The sequence below is a fragment of the Cuculus canorus genome, chromosome Z (assembly GCF_017976375.1).
Source record: "Cuculus canorus isolate bCucCan1 chromosome Z, bCucCan1.pri, whole genome shotgun sequence".
Taxonomy (NCBI): domain Eukaryota; kingdom Metazoa; phylum Chordata; class Aves; order Cuculiformes; family Cuculidae; genus Cuculus; species Cuculus canorus.
Window position 1 is genome coordinate 27,360,323 of NC_071441.1, and position 19,538 is coordinate 27,379,860.

The following is a 19,538-nucleotide window of genomic DNA, read 5'->3' on the forward strand; positions in this document are numbered from 1 at the left end:
GTGCAGTAGGAGCTATTTATGCCAGTGGGAGACACCACACAGATCATGCTCATGCTTAATTTGTCTGATTATTAGCATGCATTTGTGGGGGCAGTGGAGGAATCTGCTTATTAAATATCTCTTTCAAATTCATTAGCTCAGCTCCCATATTTTGGGGTAAAATATGTAGAGATTTAGTGAATGCAGCGAGTCACTAGCTCCGGAAATGTAAAGGACAGTTTAGTGCATTTAGCACTAGCATCACATATACAATCACCACTTCAGAAGCCTGGCTAAATAACTGAACCTCTCAAAGCAATTATTTAGGCAATATTAGTAAGGAAGGTGCAGTGTTCTCTATTGAACAGGCAAAAGGCCCCTTTATAAGCATTTTCCCATGCTGTTACTTTGGAAGTATGTGGTAAAATTGTGTGCGCAGAAAGGTTTAACTCCCCCAAGGGAGAATGAGCATCACAGAGGGGAGTAATAACATGCAGTCTTTCTCTGAATATCAGAGGAAGTTGCTTAGACTTTTGCAGCCAGTCAGCAGTGTCTTTCTTTTCTCCAGAGAGGGACAGGCCCAGCAGATGAATCGCAACGCTAAGAGAGATGAACATCCACTATATCCCTCCTCTTGGCAGGGAAGCAGTAGAAGAAGAGTCCAGCTAGTTTTTCCTGGGTTCTGACAAAGACAGGAGAAGCAACAGCTCCATGCTGATTTTCTTTCCCTTTGGTGTGAAAGGATGGATAAGTCTTTTTAAAGCACTGAAGTATTATTACAAAGTGGTTCTTGGTAATGTCTAGGACTTCCATTTTGAACCTTCTTCCACAAGGGAAAGCCAGGGGAAATTTTGATGGTCTTTGTTTCTATGAGAATGTTGGGGTTGCGTGATAATCTTCAGTTTAGATAACAAATTACAAACACCCTTGCTACATACCAAGAGCGTGTATTTCGTCCACCTGTTCCACGTTTGTCACCATGATATCTGAATGCTTACTTCATTGTACTTCGGAGGACAATTTCTTGTACTTGGAGGACCAGTGCAGAGAAAGGAAATCTCCCCTTGTTTCTCTCCTCTCTTTCTATGCTCTGGCATACAGCTACTGCTCTCTTCTTCATAGCCCTTATCATCCCACACGTTTGTACAGGGAGGAAGAAAACATGGACACTTGATACTGTTAATCAGAGTTGGATGAAGACAATGATGTTAGCGTACAATATTTTGTCTAAAGTCTGGCCAACCCTGAATGTGATGCCGTCCTTCAGCAAGGCCCAGCTCAACATATCCATCGGCCTTGGCACAGGGATACCAGGCATTTCGTGATGACAGGTACATCTCAAGCTGTTGTTCCCCTTGCACAATAGGTACAAAATATTCCACTGCTTCCAGGTCTATGAAATGATCTGTTTTGCTTGGGAGATAGGTAGAAGTAGCTGTTACTCTATGCTTTCTGTGAAACCAACCCCGTCCACTTCATGTGTAATTTGCTTGTCCATCCCTAAGCTTTCTTTGTTGAAACAAATAGCAAAATAAATACATGAAAAAACCCTTTTGACAAATCCAAGTCAAGATGATAAGAAGCACGAAAACATTCCAGCTTTTCATTGAAACCAGTTTGAAGGACAGTGACGCTAATGGAAAAGGTGACAGTGCATGATTCACTACAACATGCAGTCCAGGAAGCAGGAATGTGTCAAGGCACTCAGTCTGAAACAAACACAAGAAATGATTGTACTATCCAACACATAAAAAACAGCTACAACCCACAGTCACTGGATGTGATATCAAGCAAAAATGTGCAAGTTTCAGAAAGGGATTAGACAAACTAAGGAGCTAAACCAAACACACCCTCACTGCCAAGTCGGTTTTAAATATCTTTGGTGTGTTGGTTGAAAGCAGGTGGGGTCTAGAGGGGAAGGTTCCTGCTGTGTCTTGCTATCCTACTGCGGGTCCACGTTTATCAGTCCTACTAGAAATAGGACAGTTGTACTAGATAAACCATTGGTCTGATCTGACTCAGTCCCTGTTACATCCTTACATAGGAAGGAAGAGTACGGTTATCTCTGCAGAAGGATAGGTGTGCCAAGCAGTGGACGGTGTGCCATTAAGGACATACCCTTCCTTTCTCCACATGAAGAACATAACACTGTCAATAGCTCTGGGGTTCCTGACCCCACTCCGCTTTGCTGTAGTTTTTCTCCAATTTCATTATTTTCAATAAATGAGAAGGGGGTGAGATTTCTTTAGTATGAAGATGGAGGGGCCAGAGTTATTAGTAGAATGGCTGAAGTCCTCTGTGGATTCACAGAAGACATATTGTGTAGAAGCAAGAGTTGCTCAAGCCACCTCGTGCCTAGTCCCACAACAGCCTAATACTCCCAGGAGGACTTACAGATCACATTTGCCAAGAGACAATCTGTTCTATTTGCAATGGGTGAAATTTTATTTTCTTTCTTCTTTTCTTTTTCATATATTTTTTTTCTTTTTGTTCATTTGCATTTTAATTATCAGAGAGGTCACAGAACAAACATTAGCTTGCAACAACTTTATGGTGCTAACAGGCTAAGCTGCATTTTGTGTATACCCTAGAAGTGGTAATTCGCGAACTAATGATCGGAGCAGCTCTTTTTCATCATCCCAGAAAATTATTCCAGACTGACATAGGGATACAAAAACACTGCTTCTGTGATCTCTCAGTGAGCACTTGTCTCACTGAATGTTCAGAGATATGAACTCTTTTACTTAAAGCCCATGCTGGATACATTTCACCAGCTGAGAAAATTCCTAGTGAAGAAGGTTTTTCTATCCAAGGTGATAGTTAAATTCCACTGAAACTGATGAAATATTTGAAACAACACTATTGTCAAAAGACTTCTTTTCCACCAGAGAATATGTCTCACTGTTCTTTACTGTAGCAATAGTGTGTTTCTCAGCGCAGTCAGTTATGCCTGAATAATTGCATCTCTCATTACAGTTTAACGTCCCAGCTAGAAAAAAAAAAAGCCACTCCTTCCAGCATTAACAACAGATGCTCTGTGCTCAATTGCAAATGATCTTAAAGGTCTTTTCCAACTTAATTGATTCTGTGAGGATTAATTCCGTAACTATTCTCTGCATCAAGTCTACATATAAGTTTTTACCCAGAGTGGGGAGATCCCACTCACTAAGTCTAGGTTTTAATTTTTCATAAAGGAAGGGGCCGGCCTTTTCCCATCATTTGAGTTCTGTACCTGATCATTCGATTTCTGTACCCGATCATTCCATTTCTGTAAATGCTGGCTAGCGTTCCGAACTAATTCTTCCTTATCTCTGTCCTGAACTCCCCCTCCGTCGGTGACACCTCGAATCCTGTGTTCAGTTGTGGGCCCCTCACTGCAAGAAAGTCCCTGAAGGGCTGGAGCGTGTGCAAGGGGTTACAAAGCTGGCAAACAGTCTGGAGTACTGAGAAGCAGCTGAGGGAAATGGGGCCCTTTAGTCTGGAGAAGAGGAGGCCAAGGGAGACCTTATCGCTCTCTATAACCACCTGAAAGGAGATTGTAGTGAAGTGGGCGTTCATCTCTCCTCCAAAGTAACAAGTGACAGGACAAGAGGAAACTGCCTCAAGTTACGCCAAGGAAGGTTTAAATATTAGGAAATATCACTTCTCTGAAAAGGTTGTGAAGTATTGGAACAGGCGGCCTAGAGAAGTGGTGGAGTCACCATCCCTGGGGGTTTTTAAAAGATGCGTAGTGAAGTGTCTAGGAAAAGAGGTTAGTGCGAGCTTGGCAGTATTAGGTTTACAGTTGGAATTACTGATCTTAAAGGTCTATTCACACCTAAATGATCCTGGCATTCTGATTCTGTCACCCAGCGAAAGAATCACCACCCAGCAGGCAGCCTCACTGCCTCTTAGGCTGCTCTGTCACCACAGCTTGCTCACAGTCTCCAATGCTCCCTAAAAAGTTGCTCGATATTTACTGCTGTATACTTTAGCACTGCTTTACACATAAGAAATTGTACCCAGACAAGGGCCACGCAACGGAGCCAGGCGCCTCCCAATACCATGTTAAGAGGCCCATGTAAGAATGCCGGCTCTCTGGAGCCACCTATATCGGCGAAGAACAACTCGAGGGCAGATGTGAACATTTGCGGGCTGCCAGCAGGGGCCGACCTGTCCTTTATTACATTGCACGGAGCGAGGCACAGACCTCAGACTTAGCTACGTACCCCACCGACGTTGCCCGCGCGCCTGCAGTTTGCTGACTGCTACCTGCTAGCAGGACGCGTCCTTCTCGCCTCCCCTCGTTCGCACCTCGTTCCTCGCCTCTTTCGCGCTCCACCAACCGCTTCCCTATTTCTGCTCTCCGCCCCTTGGCCGGCAGCGCGCATGCCCCGAAAGGCAAAAGCGACTGGGAGAAAAGAGGAGGCGGAGCGAGAGGCCGGGAGCGGCGGTCGGCTTCCTCCGCCTCCCGCTCCCCCACCTCGTACCCGCCTTCGGCTCCCCCCCTACCAGCGTCCCGCCCCGTGCTGCCGACTCCCCAGCACCTACCCGCGTTTCATCAGGCGTGTGAGCTCACTGCGCTGCGGAGAACACGGCAGATATTTCTGCTGCAGGGACAGAAAGGTGACTCACTGGTGGCGGTGGCGGTAGCCCCGCCGCTGGCTGTGGTTTCCGCCTCCGCCGCCCCTCGCCGCCGCCGCCGACGTCGAGTCCCGCCTCCCTCTCCGCCTCCGCCAGCGGTATCACCTGTAACAGCATTTCTGGAATCGCTGGTAGTACCTTCACCACCAATTTCGACACCGCGATCTCCGAGTCCCGCCTCCGCCAGCGGTATCACCGGCAACAGCGTTTCTGGAATCGCTGGTACCACCTCCAGTACCGCTGCCACCGCCGCTGCTGCCACCGCCGCTGCTTTGGTGGCAGCTGCCACCATCGCAGCTGCCATCAATCGCAGCTGCCACCCGCCGCAGCTGCACCCGCCGCAGCTGCCACCATCGCAGCTGCCACCGCCGCCGCTTGTGGTGGCAGCTTGCCACCATCGCAGCTGCACACCGCCGCAGCTGCCACCGCCCGCAGCTGCCACCATCGCAGCTGCCACCGCCGCTGCTGCCACCGCCGCCGCTGTGGTGGCAGCTGCCACCCGCCGCAGCTGCCACCAGGCCGCAGCTGCCCACCATCGCAGCTGCCACCATCGCAGCTGCCAACCGCCGCAGCTGCCACCGCCGCAGCTGCCAACCATCGCAGCTGCCACCATCGCAGCTGCCACCGACCGCTGCTGCCACTGCCCGCTGCTGCCACCGCCGCTGCTGGAATTGCTGATGCCACCACCGCAGCTACCACCATCGCTGCTACAGCTGCTACGACCGCTACCACCACTGGCTACAGCTGCTGCTACGGCCACCGCTGGTGCCACCTCCTGGTACCACCATCGCCGGTATCACCACCGAGTCCTTGTCCCACACGCACTCCGGGTAAGTGCCCGGCGCTTCCACTCTGATGGGCCGCGGTGAAACCCCCCCCTTCCCCCCCCCCCCGCCCGCCTTCCCCCCCCCTTCCCCCCCCCCCCGCCTTCACCCCCCCCGCCTTCCCCCCCCCTTCCCCCCCTTTCGCCCCCCCCCTCCTTTCGCCCCCCTCCCCCTCTTCCCTCCCCCCCCCTCCCTCGCCCCCCCCTCCCGCGCGCGTGGTGGGTGGGGGGTGGGGAGCCGGGCTGCGCGAGGTCCCCCTCCTACTCGCGCGAGGCCGGGGCGGAAGTGTTCCGGCCGGAGTCAGAATACGCTGACTCAATGGGCTCCTGCTCCTCGTGGCGGGAGGTCCCAGCGCTTACCCTGACAGGCAAGGCCAGCTCCTTGCCGGCGGCGCAATGAAGACCTTCTCTTTCCCTCCCCATAAGGTGCAAGGGCTGGGTTGAAGCTGATGGGAACTGGGGTGTTTAGCCTTGACGAGGCTGAGGGGAGCCCTTATTGCTCTCTACAGCTACCTGAAAGGAGGTTGTACCTCTGCCAGGTGACAGGGGACAGGACAAGGGGGAATGGCCTCAAGCTCCTCCAGGGGAGATGCAGACTGGATATCAGGAAAATATTTTTCACAGAAAGGGTCATTGGGCGCTAGCAGAGACTGCCCAGGGAGGTGGTTGAGTCACCAACCTGGAGGTATTTAAAACACGGTAGACGAGGCTCGGGGATGTGGTTTAGTGGCAGATAGGGATGGTGATGATCCAAGAGATCTTTTTCAACCCGGTGATTCTGTGATTCTATGAAGCACCCACCCGCCGGGGCTGCGCTTGTGAAACGGCGAAGGTGGTGACCGGCCGGTGGCGCTGCGTTTTCTGACTGGGATTTCGGCTACCCCTGGAAGGATGGGGTGCCAGAGTTGGCCGCCGGGCTGGGCGCAGAGCTGCTGTGAGGGCTCCTGACGCCGCTGCCCTCTGACGGGCGGAAGCGCAGGCCCCGCCCACGTGACCGGCGTGGGGCGAGTGCGTGGCGGCAGGCGCTTTTGGGACAGGCACGGGTGACCCCCGAAGGCCGTTCAGGGCCTGGAAAAGCACGGCTTCTTAAGCGTCGGATAACGATGGTTTGACCCTTGAGTTAGGGGCGTGCGTTGCGAGTAGTGGAAGAATGTGCTGACAAAGGAGCTGTGCACACTCTGGTGGGGTTGGTTCGAACCAGCATACGGCCGCCTAAAGCTAGGTTTAGTAAGTGGTGAAAAGCGTTCACAGTGCACCACTTTGGAAACGGAGAAAGTCCACTGTGGTTGGTTGATGGCAGTGTGTTTGACACCAAAAGGATTATCGGCCACGGGCACAGGCTGCGCCGGGGAGGTGGTTGAGTTAGCATCCCTGGAGGTATTTCAAATACACCTATATGAACTGCTTAGGGATATGATTTGGTAATGGACAGGTATGGTTGGACTCGATGATGTCAAAGGTCTTTTCCAGCCAAGGGATTTTGTTGTTCTGTGACAGTACTTTGAGCTTGCCTGCTTCGTAAAAGGGCAGACAGTGCAGTCTGTAGTTCTGTTTACGTGGACGTAGGCCTACGGCAGATTACAAGACTTCTTAAGGTTCTCTGAATGAGTCATGGTTTCTTCTGACAGTCTATGACTGTGATACTGTGTCAGAGTCAGTGTCAAGCTGTTTTGTAGCCCTGAAAGAAAACCGTAGCTGGAGGATGTTAGAAAGGCATAAAACAATACAGCATTGGGTACCTGGAAAATGAGATGCGGTGGCCATAAGCAGGCAAGCAGATGAGTTTTGCTTGTTTACTTTTCCTGGTTTTCTTGTTTACTTTGTTTTACTTTGAACACAGAAATGTAGTTTAACTAGACGAAGGCAGCTGTTAATTGCAGTTGTCATACCAGTGGAACATAAGTTTGATTACTTACTGCACTGAGTTTCCTTTCAGCAGTTTTTGATTTCTCACAAGCATCAGCAGCCATATGTCTCTTACTGTGTCTGTTTACTGATTAGGAAGGCAGCAATGCAGAGATTACTCTAAAAGGTCTCCAAGTGCTAGTACTAATCTAAATTTTGAGAGGACCGATGCAATATTCTTACATGTCCTCAATTGGTAGCAAATTGCTTGATTACAGTGTGCCAGTTTTTATTGGCCTTGGGAATAAAAGATTTGATTGCCATTCAGTTTTTCTGCTAACCTTGCTTGCAGAGGTTAACCAGCAGTGAAGGTGAAGTATTTTTATTCCTAACTTTTGCAATTTCACGGCAGAGAAGAATTAGCATTGTCTGCTCACGAGAGTCTCAGAAGTCTTGCTAGAATTTTATTAAGACAAAGGATTTAATTGGCTTTTTTTTTAAAAAAAAAAAAAGAGTGTAGGCTGTGTCATTAAGCTGTTGAATATGTTCTAAGTTGTTAATTTTCTTTCTCCAGGAAGAGTAAAACTCGGTCTAAACTTATTTTAGAAATGCACTTCATATTCTTAGTTGAAGGCGCCAGTTGTACACGCGTTGTTGCCAATTAATACTCAGTATCAGTTGTCAGACACAATATGAGCAGAGTTCATGGCCTTGTTTTGGAAACTCCTGAAGATAGGAGTACAGACTCTACATGGCTGCTTCCAATGCTTATGGGATTTTTTTGTTCTATTTGACAAAGGCACAGTGAAAGCAGGAACTACAAATACTGGAATTAGCATTAAAATTACGCAGGATCAGCATTAGTGAAAAAGTGGGGCTCTCCTGCTGATGAGAGGAAAAATCAGCTATGTTATTTGCCAGAACTGTTTAGTAGGTATGAACTTGGTCTTCCTTGTCATGCATATCCCTGTTAGAGCTGAGAGGTTTGTAATGAAGGACTTCTTTGGCTCTCAAATTGAATTTGGTTGTAACTTGCACATACAGCTCAGTGCCCAACAAGTACGCTATTTCTTAGTAGTGATGGTGCTTTTTCTTGCTTTTCATAGCTGTGTTACTTAGCAATACATTTGCAGTATTGAATGGTATATTAACATCTATATAACCCTCTTTAAGGATGCTGATATCACTTCTAGGAGGCGGGGTGAGCAGACATACAGTTCTAAAGCCCTGTAATTGATTTGGTGTCGTGCCAGCTCCTAAGGAGAGCTTTGTTTTATTTACAGATCCAGGATGACTCGGGAGACAAACCAGACCCCAGCGCCTATGCTGTGTCGTACGGGATGTGGATTTTATGGAGATGCTAGGACAAACGGGATGTGTTCTGTTTGCTACAGAGCAGCATTTTCCGCTGCAGCAGAATAGTGGCAGAATCAGCCCCATGGGTGAGGGTGGGTGGCTTTTTTCTTTATTTGTTTATTTATTTATTTATTTATTTATTTTACTTCTTTTAAAATAAACTTAGAGAGGATGACAAGGAATCTCAAGAACCATTTTTCAGAGAGTTTTTGAATGCTGTGTTCTGGAACAGTGACTATCAAAGAGAATACTACTTTAAATTACAGTAGACATAAAAATACATTTTTGTGTAATGTGTTTCTGGTCTGCTTGCATTCAGCCATTCCTTGCTTTCCACTTCGCCTCCTCTGCTAACATATGCTTACACAATCTCTATATTTTTATTGTTAACAGTATAGCCTGTCTTTAAATAGAATTAGTACCCAGTAGCAGTGAAGGTTTGTAGGCAGGCAATTCAAAGCTTTTTAAGAGACTATTTTTATTAACAATGTATTCTGCAGTTCGTTCACAACTAACATTGTCAAATTCTCGAATGTAGGAGCAGCCGGTGGTTCAAACAGCCTTACCTCAGATTCTGCATCTAACCCAGGGAGTAGGCACTAGCCTAAACAACTGTGAACATGCTGTTGATACACTGGAGAACCAAGGTAAGATGAAAGTATTACTTCGAGGTTTGAATGAGCTGTGAGTTGTGCAGCAAGTTGAAGCCCTGCATCGGTGCTGCACTATTGGCGGCGAGTTTCTGCAGGGGGAAAAGGGACAGTATACTGACAGTGCTTTATGGATCTGTGCAAGCTATAGCTGATGAAAATACTTAGTACTGCGACGTTTAAAAGGTTGATGTTGATTTATCTGGAGACACGTGCTACAGGTTTGCCTGTTTTCTTACGGGAAACTAAAACTGAGGAAAAAATGATGTTTTGAAGGTGGTAGAAACAGAGGTCAGAAATGTTTATCGGTAGCGATTGAACAGGTAGTTTATTGATGGGTCTAGACAGTTTAAGCTTTGTTACAAATGCAAAACTAATGTGTTTCACTATACTTAAACAGAAATGTGCCTGTTGCCAGCTTTGCCCTGTAATGCAGCAAGTGACAGAAATGAACATTGCAAGAGAGGAGAAAGTAGCAGCAAAGCCAGAGATTGAGCCAGGTATGCGTACAGAGTGACACTGTGTAGAACTATTGACTTAGTGGAATCCGGCAGCTTGTTTACTTTCTAAGTAGGCATCTCCTGTTGTGGTGATGGTCTTGAACAACTCTGAAGAGGATTGTTAAGGGTGGTTTTTTGAGTACTTTCCCAGAATCAAGAAAAAGGACTAGTGCCATAGTAGAGGTTTAAGAACATGTTTGATGTTAGTAAAAAAAAATCAAAACCTGCAAGGGTGGTTTTGGCTCCTAAACCTTCACTTTTAGAAGTAATGCACTCTAAAACTGCATTTGAACAAGGGATTCCATATGGAAGTGAAATGTTGAGATGTTCTGTGTATTATCTAGCAGTACAATTCCTGCTGACTCGCAGCAGTCAAAATGGCTTGCTGCATTTGGAGAATGGAGTTGTTAATAAATTCCATTCTACAGAGGAGTGGGGCTGTGAGGGAAGCAATAGTGGTTTAAAATACTAAAAAAAGCTGTTTAGGATTCTTGAACTAATTGGGTAATGAGTAAATATAAGCAAAGCAGTATTCCTTAGAGGTAGGTTACTTGCAGCCTAATTTGCTGGGTGTGCGCTGTCAATTTAAAGCTTTATTCTTGTACTGGAAGGTTTCAGTATTTAGCTTCAAAATGTAAAATACTTATTTGAGGAGGTAAGGGGGGCAGCTTTCTTGCTGTAACTACTAAGAGACCGAATTCTATCTTTTTGTTTAACCGGATATTGTAACACACTTGTTATATGCTTGCACATATCCACTCTTTTTTATGTAATTTAATTTTTTCATGTGATTTTAGTTTTGAACACTCATAAAACACTAAAAGTTCATGTTTAATATGAAGTCTGTTCATTCAAGCTGACAATAAAATTAACTTTTTCAGTTTTGAAGCCAGATGTAAATTGCAGAAGATGCTCCTCAGCACTGTATTAAAGTGATTTCTATCTAGATATATCTTTACCAGATAAGAGTGCTCTGGCAGGTAGTATTAATTTCTCGGTATTTGTACAGAGGGTTTTACTGTTCGTGATAAGTCATGCTGAGGTCAGATTCTGGGACATGAACTAAAGTACCCTTACGCCCGTATATTGGAGGTTTGGTTATGTAAAGGACTGAGAGGAGATTTTTGCAGGTATCAACTTCCATAACAGGTGTCATCTGAAGAGCTGTTTTGTAGGTAGCTTAAAAATAATTTAGTCTGTGCTGTGATATTTATGAACTAATCTTGCCTTGTTACAAATTCGTACCTGAAATGTAGCAAGCAGGAAAGAGGAATGCATAAAATGGTACCAGTGATGAAGTAATAAGTGACTTTATTCCTTCAGAACTTGTAGCAGGAGTTTGTCATTTTTCTAGGCGTAAAGGACAGTCTTCAGTTACTGCTGACATTTTGCCTGTCTTTCAGGTACTGTGGATTGCTCTATGACAGGTAGTGTCATACAGCACTCTGTTAATGAAAACTGGAAAAAACTGCAAAAGCAGTCAAGATACGTAGATACCGTTTTAAATAATCTCACAACCAGTAAAAGCTGTCACAGGCTTTTGTAGAGATCACTGGAAAAAACTACTAGAGAACTTAAACGTGTCTCAAAAACTTGTGGGACAAAATTGCCTTCATGAGTACATACCTGTAAAATTCGTGAGACAGGCCTCAGCTGCTATGTTACAGATTGGCATAAACCACAGACAACATAGCAGTGATGTCCTTAAATGCTCTTCTTGAGTTTATTGAACACCTAAACTACATGGAGTGTTGGCTGTGTTTAGCGGTGCACTGATCACTTGTCTCTCAGCAAGAGAAGCTGCCCTAGACTTCACAGAAATCCGTCATGTCTGGACTAGTTGCGCTTTTCTTCTCTTCCTTTTTCCAGCAGCATCCAATGTTTTTCCTCTCAAGGAGGAACTGAAACAATGGTAGATATAATTTACATAGCCTCATAACAACACAGCTAATACTTTCTGTGAGGTGTAATCCTTGAAGATAATGACACAGTCATGGAATTGCTAATGAAAACAGAGTCTTAGCGCAGTCTGACCTAGCAGCTGAATTTCATGCTGGTGTTGTCAGATACTAACAGATCCTGAACAAACAATGTAGCCTTCAAGCAAAGTAGCTTGCTCTCCTTTAAATGTCTTCAAGGGTATGAAGTTGCATTCTCTCTAGCAAATGAAATTTTGGATCTTTCCCTTACAAGCCAGAAATTTAAAAATGGAATTGCATCTGGTCAACTGTTAGGGTTTTCTTTCAGCAGTCTGTAGCGTGCTATTTTATTTTGTGCTGTGTGCCATTTAAGCAACTGACTTGAGAGCGTAGTGAAGCTGACAACAATGAAGCCTAATGTGTTTATTTTTCTTGATTTTTGTTGAGTTGGTTTTTTTCCTTTGTACATGTTGAGGTTGCAACCTGCATTCTCATTCAGAAAAAAATATGGCACTAGGCCGTACGACATAGGCATACTAAGACAATTGTATCTTGACATTTAAAGGAAGAAAGGCAAGTTGAATATAACACACCGAGGTGGTTGTAATCATATGTCTAAGGTGCTGTGTTTCCTGTAACTTGTGATTTCTTAGTTCACTTCTTGTTATTTGCAAGTCTGTAGTTGAGTGGTGGCATGTGTTCCGTGCAGTTGTGTGTCGGAACTACTTCTAAGTTAATCGTCTTCAGAAGACACTTGTCTCTTGGCTTTCTACCAAGCCAGTATGATTAGAGTCATTTTGCAGCTGTCTTGCATTCAGGTTGAGATGCTTGTTATGGGTTACCCTCACCTATATTGCAGATAGAGCCAGTGTGTTTTGTCTGTGATATGCACAGTGTGTTGCAGGTAATATTGTAAGTTGCTGAGTAGACAGCTAGGTTACAAGATCGGTAGGCTCAAGATGATAACTACATGAATGGCTTTTTTATTCTGAGTGGTAGCCCCACATAGGCACTGTGAGTTAATACTTTGGGGTCTGAAAAGAGCTTTGTTTCTCCAGTGAACTTTCTGCATATAGGTTGATTAGCTTCATGTGTGACACGTGCCTAACTTCTCTCATCAGTAACCTTGCTGTTCCCATATGCCTTTTGTAAAGATGCGTCTTCAGACCACAGGTGAAGGGAGTTTTTCCAAAACTCATGACACAATGCCTGTATTTGCGTGGGTACGGATACCCTTCCAATATTTGGGTTATATTAGTCTTCATTATCCTAGTAGATCAGCAACAAGTCTTCCTTGTACATCATGTTAATGCATCTTGCAGCGCCTACAGATAATTTAAGGACAAAATAATAGTTAATAAAGGCCTGCCTAAATCTGAAAATCTTTGCCTCGGGGTTTTTTGGCCTTGTAGTAATAAATCTGCTAAAATTCAAGTGAAGTAAGCCTGATTGGGTTGAGCGTAAGGTTGGGAAGGGAAATGACCATGGTGATGGAGAGGGCTACGTACCGACAGGAACTCAGTTACTAAGTGATGAAACCTGTTACAGCAGTTGAGGAGATTGCTTCTCAACATGTTACTGAGGAAGCAGGTCTACAAGTACTAATAACTACTGTTTTCCAACATCCAGTATTTGTCCAATTTTTCATTCCATGGTGTTTGACGTAGAGCACTTAGCCTGATGATCAACACTTGGATTTCTGGCACAGCATTAATTAATGTATGAGTACGGGAATTTTACTTGGCCGGTTGGATTTGGCTTCTTGTGCCAATGAGGAGTTGTCAGGATGGTATGTGATGAATTTATATTGGCTCTGTATGTCATGGCAAAGGACTATAATTTACAGTACTTTTTATCTAAGCCACAGGTTGATGAGAAAGTATATTTGTTCAGGACTTTTTAAGTAAGGGGCAGGATAGTCAGCTTTGCCTCTGTCCTAGCCATTATTCACAAGCACATTTATGGAGGGCTAGCATGACAAAAACTCATTATCAGACTTAACTCTGCTGGTGTAAAAGAATAGGAGACTCCTTTATTCCTGGAGAATAATTAAAATTGAACATTTTTCATTTGGATTTAGAGGGCTGTGTCTCCTCTTGTCTTGGGGCCTTTTAGAGTTCACTACTGCATATTATGTCCTGCTTTTCCTTCATGGAACACGTTTGAGTTGTGCGGGAAGGGTCCTGTTCAGCAGCCCTTTCAGGGAATGTGCCTTCTGCAGTTCCTTAGTATCAGTTTAATGACTTCCCGGTTCTGCTAGTTCCACAGTTTCTTCATGTCAAGGACCAACAATACCTGGTCGTTTGTAACATTTTCTCTGAGAGGGATTATTCACAGTGACTTTGCTTTGTGGTAGCATGATCTACGAGACTGTCTTTCTGTCTTGGTGATTCCTGGGAAGCTGCCGTTTCCACGTGTGCTTCCTCGTTGGCATGATAGGCAGTGATAAAGGTTTATCCTCCTCTTGTCTTCATTTTCTCTTAGTAGGTGTTTTGAGTGACTTCAGGTTACTATTGATTTGCCCCTTATAGATTGTCGTTTGCACCTATCTGAAACAGCGTGTATGCTCTTGGCTACTCGTACACCACATTGCAAAGCTTGTGAGCGTTCTGATTACTTTTTTTCATCTACTATGGCAGATGAACCGAGGATTGTATTTGTTCGTCTAGAAAATATTAATCATCCAGGCAAAGAATAAATTGTTTTCTCACAAACCCAAAATCATCCATGAGTAGTTACTCCAAAAAGTACCAATAGCAGCAGTAATTATAACACTAGTGCTTGTGAACAGTTTTTCTTATCCCCCAGACTTGGCAAAATGGCACTGACACTGAACTTCCCAAATGTTTTTGAAAAATATCTATTCAAGGTAACAAAAAATAAAAGTAGTAAATGGCCTTAGTTGCTTTTCAGGGCTGTTGCTATAATGTATGAGAAAATACTAGCAACCGTTGTTTTATTGCATGATTTTTTTTTGGTGATAAGCACTGAAGATTCCTTATTATCTTTGAGAGCTTGTCACTTAAATCTTGGTTTGGAGGCATGAAGTTCTGACTTGGTGCTGTCTTATTGTACAGTGAGTTATGAGGCTTTCTTGGTGTCAGTGGTAATAGCGAGATGTTTTTCCAAAATACCTGTGAACTTGGTAATGCAAACGCAATTGTAAAAAACCAAGCAAGAAGCGTAAAGTTAGAAAAAACTCAATGCAACTGTTTCTTCATGTCTGCAAAAAAGTCCACTTTTCATGGGATACAGTGGTTACTGATCCAAAAGAATCTCTCTCTGTTAGCATCCGATGTGCATGAGGTTGCTTACAAATAAGTCCTTAAGGCATATGTACTTCCATTTATTCCAGAATGCATTTTGCAGATTGTTGCATTTTAGAACAATAGATGTCATCATACAGATGGGATTGTTCAGGAGAACTGTACCAGGAGCAGATGTTAAAGTTGTGCGTGTTAACACCTTTCTCAGCTTTCCTCTGTTTCAGCTTAGATATGAAGACTATATTAAAAGTCTTGGATTCAAAAATATACTTTTTAAAACAAAATTAACAGATTCATAAAAACTCACAAAAGGACAAATTTGTGTCCTTCAGGGAACTTAATTAAAAGGTGACACAAGTTTCTCTGAGGGTATTTGAAAAAATTACTCGTTTTGACTATGCCTGCGTGAACACTTAACACTGAATACATAAATACAGATATTCAGTGTAAAGCTGCACTTTGTTCTTTATAATATTGAAAGGTGTTGAAAACATGAGGGCTCTTTTGAACCTTATGTGGTTTGTAGCTGTGTTTTGGATCTATCACAATATCAGTGACTTGCTGTCTGCTGTATTGGGTGAACTGGTATAGGCACCTGACTTCACAAAATGTAGTGGCAGAGTAATCTCATGCTATGTTAGTAGCACACTACTGAATTTCTTTTGTTTCTAAAAATATCTTCCTATTAGTTTTATTCTCTACAGATATTCCCCTCTGTTCAGAAAATTTAGCTGTGATGGTATTGGTTTTGGTTTACATTAAATGCTCTTGATCATACAATTTTTTTAAGAAATAAGTGTGTACATTTCTGGAAGTGCTTTCCCAAGCCCTTAACGCCTGCCTAAGTGTAACAAATAAGTGGCCTTATTTTCTTGCCGGTGGAATTGTGGGGAAAATCTGTTTGACTTGTGTAAGGCCAAAAGAGAAGAAGAGAGTATCCAAAAATCCCCATCTATTTCACACTTCCATAGACTAGTCTATGTAGTACTTTAGACGGCAAACTTCAGGTCTTAATAGGGGCAATTAATCCTTAAGGAATACCGTATGCTACTCAATAGCGAGTTAACTTCAGGAAAAAGAAGTTTATCCTTTATTTCTTTTGCTTGCTTTAACAGTTGTCACTCAACCAGGCCCATCAGTTTCTCAACCTAGTACTTCTCAGAGTGAAGAGAGAGCTCCTGAACTGCCCAAACCAAAGAAGAACAGATGTTTCACATGCAGAAAGAAGCTTGGCCTTTTAGGTATGAGAACACTTTGTCAGTTTTGAACAGATGATGATGATTAGTTGCCACTTGCTAGATGAAACGTAATGAAATACCTATACCGTGAAACTTACTTGCTTATTCAGAATCTAAACAACTTAGTACAACTGTTCATTTTTCTTACTCTCTGTGTCAGAGTTGACGAACATATCCCCATTTCAGTGACTAAACCCTTAATTTAGAGCTTAAATAAATATGAAAAGCTTCTTAGTGATTTTGCTTGTTTTGCTCTATACAGGATTTGACTGCGAGGTGGAAACGTATTTTGTGGATTTCACCGTTATTCTGACAGACACACTGCCCATATGATTACAAAGCAGAAGCCGCAGAAAAAATCAAGAAAGAGAATCCAGTTGTGGTGGCTGAAAAAATCAAGAGAATATAGTCAGAATATAAGGCATTTCTGGCACCGCTGCCACCATCGCAGCAGCCACCGCCGCTGCTGAATCGCTGCTGCCACCACCGCAGCTACCACCATCGCTGCTACAACTGCTACCACCGCTACCACTGCTGCTACCGCCACCGCTGGTGCCACCTCCGGTAGCGCCACCGCTGGTGCCACCTCCGGTACCCACCCGCCACCGCTGGTGCCACCGCTGGTGCCACCTCCGGGTAGCGCCACCGCTGGTGCCACCTCCGGTACCGCCACCGTCGGTAGCACCGCCGGTATCGCCACCCGCTGGTGCCACCTCCGGTAACCACCATCGCCGGTATCACCTCCGAGTCCTTGTCCCACACCAGCGAAGCGTTTCAAACGCCGTGAAACGGCGAAGGTGGTGACCGGCCGGTGGCGCTGCGTTTTCTGACTGGGATTTCGGCTACCCCTGGAAGGATGGGGTGGCCAGAGTTGGCCGCCAGGCTGGGCGCAGAGCTGCTGTGACGGCTCCTGACGCCGCTGCCCTCTGACGCGCGGAAGCGCAGGCCCCGCCCACGTGACCGGCGTGGGGCGAGTGCGTGGCGGCAGGCGCTTTTGGGACAGGCACGGGTGACTCCCGAGTGCCGTTCAGGGCCTGGAAAAGCACGGCTTCCTTGAGTTAGGGGCGTGCGTTGCAAGTAGTGGAAGAATGTGCTGACAAAGGAGCTGTGCACACTCTGGTGGCGTTGGTTCAAACCAGCATCGGCGCCTAAAGCTAGGTTTAGTAAGTGGTGAAAAGCGTTCACAGTGCACCACTTTGGAAACGGAGAAAGTCCACTGTGGTTGGTGATGGCAGTGTGTTTGACACCAAAAGGATTATCGGCCACGGGCACAGGCTGCGCAGGGAGGTGGTTGAGTTGGCATCCCTGGAGGTATTTCAAATACACCTATATGAACTGCTTAGGGATATGATTTGGTAATGGACAGGTATGGTTGGACTCGATGATGTCAAAGGTCTTTTCCAGCCAAGGGATTTTGTTGTTCTGTGACAGTACTTTGAGCTTGCCTGCTTCGTAAAAGGGCAGACAGTGCAGTCTGTAGTTCTGTTTACGTGGACGTAGGCCTACGGCAGATTACAAGACTTCTTAAGGTTCTCTGAATGAGTCATGGTTTCTTCTGACAGTCTATGACTGTGATACTGTGTCAGAGTCAGTGTCAAGCTGTTTTGTAGCCCTGAAAGAAAACCGTAGCTGGAGGATGTTAGAAAGGCATAAAATAATACAGCATTGGGTACCTGGAAAATGAGATGCGGTGGCCATAAGCAGGCAAGCAGATGAATTTTGCTTGTTTACTTTTTCCTGGTTTTCTTGTTTACTTTGTTTTACTTTGAACACAGAAATGTAGTTTAACTAGACGAAGGCAGCTGTTAATTGCAGTTGTCATACCAGTGGAACATAAGTTGATTACTTAACTGCACTGAGTTTCCTTTCAGCAGTTTTGATTTCTCACAAGCATCAGCAGCCATATGTCTCTTACTGTGTCTGTTACTGATTAGGAAGGCAGCAATGCAGAGATTACTCTAAAAGGTCTCCAAGTGCTAGTACTAAATCTAAATTTGAGAGGACCGATGCAATATTCTTACATGTCCTCAATTTGTAGCAAATTGCTTGATTACAGTGTGCCAGTTTTATTGGCCTTGGGAATAAAAGATTTGATTGCCATTCAGTTTTTCTGCTAACCTTGCTTTGCAGAGGTTAACCAGCAGTGAAGGTGAAGTATTTTTATTCCTAACTTTTGCATTTCACGGCAGAGAATTAGCATTGTCTGCTCACGAGAGTCTCAGAAGTCTTGCTAGAACTTTATTAAGACAAAGGATTTAACTGGCTTTTTTTTAAAAAAAAAAGAGTGTAGGCTGTGTCATTAAGCTGTTGAATATGTTCTAAGTTGTTAATTTTCTTTCTCCAGGAAGAGTAAAACCCAAAAATACATTTGCAGTATTGAATGGTATATTAACATCTATATAACCCTCTTTAAGGATGCTGATATCACTTCTAGGAGGCGGGGTGAGCAGACGTACAGTTCTAAAGCCCTGTAATTGATTTTGGTGTCCTGCCAGCTCCTAATGGAGAGCTTTGTTTTAATTTACAGATCCAGGATGACTCGGGAGACAAACCAGACCCCAGCGCCTATGCTGTGTCGTACGGGATGTGGATTTTATGGAGATGCTAGGACAAACGGGATGTGTTCTGTTTGCTACAGAGAGCATTTTCCGCTGCAGCAGAATAGTGGCAGAATCAGCCCCATGGGTGAGGGTGGGTGGCTTTTTCTTTGTTTATTTATTTATTTATTTATTTATTTATTTTACTTCTTTTAAAATAAAACTTAGAGAGGATGACAAGGAATCCAAGAACATTTTTCAGGAGAGTTTTTGAATGCTGTGTTCTGGAACAGTGACTATCAAAGAGAATACTACTTTAAATTACAGTAGACTTTATAAAAATACATTTTTGTGTAATGTGTTCTGTTCTGCTTGGCATTCAGCCATTCCTTGCTTTCCCACTTCGCCTCCTCTGCTAACATATGCTTACACAATCTCTATATTTTTATTATTAACAGTATAGCCTGTCTTTAAATAAGAATTAGTACCCAGTAGCAGTGAAGGTTGTAGGCAGGCAATTCAAAGCTTTTTAAGAGACTATTTTATTAACATGTATTCTGCAGTTCGTTCACAACTAACATGTCAAATTCTCGATGTAGGAGCAGCCGGTGGTTCAAACAGTCTTACCTCAGATTCTGCATCTACCCAGGGAGTAGGCACTAGCCTAAACAACTGTGAACATGCTGTTGATACACCTGGAGAACCAAGGTAAGATGAAAGTATTACTCTGAGGTTTGAATGAGCTGTGAGTGTGCAGCAAGTTGAAGCCCTGCATCGGTGCTGCACTATTGCGGCGAGTTTC

At 44.4% G+C, this 19,538-nt stretch overlaps 1 protein-coding gene across 4 annotated transcripts in view; it reads left to right on the plus strand.

The window, feature by feature from the left end:
- The window catches only part of LOC128850504 (AN1-type zinc finger protein 5-like), a 33,346-nt gene that overhangs the window by 12,103 nt on the left and 1,705 nt on the right, over positions 1 to 19,538 (plus strand). Inside the window, exons 1-4 of one of the 4 annotated variants that reach the window (XR_008447925.1) lie at positions 16,983 to 17,510; positions 18,544 to 18,641; positions 18,727 to 18,890; positions 19,336 to 19,444. Coding sequence is in view for 1 of the 4 variants with exons in the window: in XM_054055091.1 (XP_053911066.1) it covers positions 9,046 to 9,057; positions 9,695 to 9,776; positions 16,077 to 16,202 (220 nt within the window). In the remaining 3 variants the exon portion in view is untranslated. Of the gene's footprint in view, positions 1 to 9,045; positions 9,058 to 9,694; positions 9,777 to 16,076; positions 16,203 to 16,982; positions 18,642 to 18,726; positions 18,891 to 19,335; positions 19,445 to 19,538 lie in introns of those variants that run through there. The other 3 variants (XM_054055091.1, XR_008447923.1, XR_008447924.1) reach the window with 3 other exon arrangements.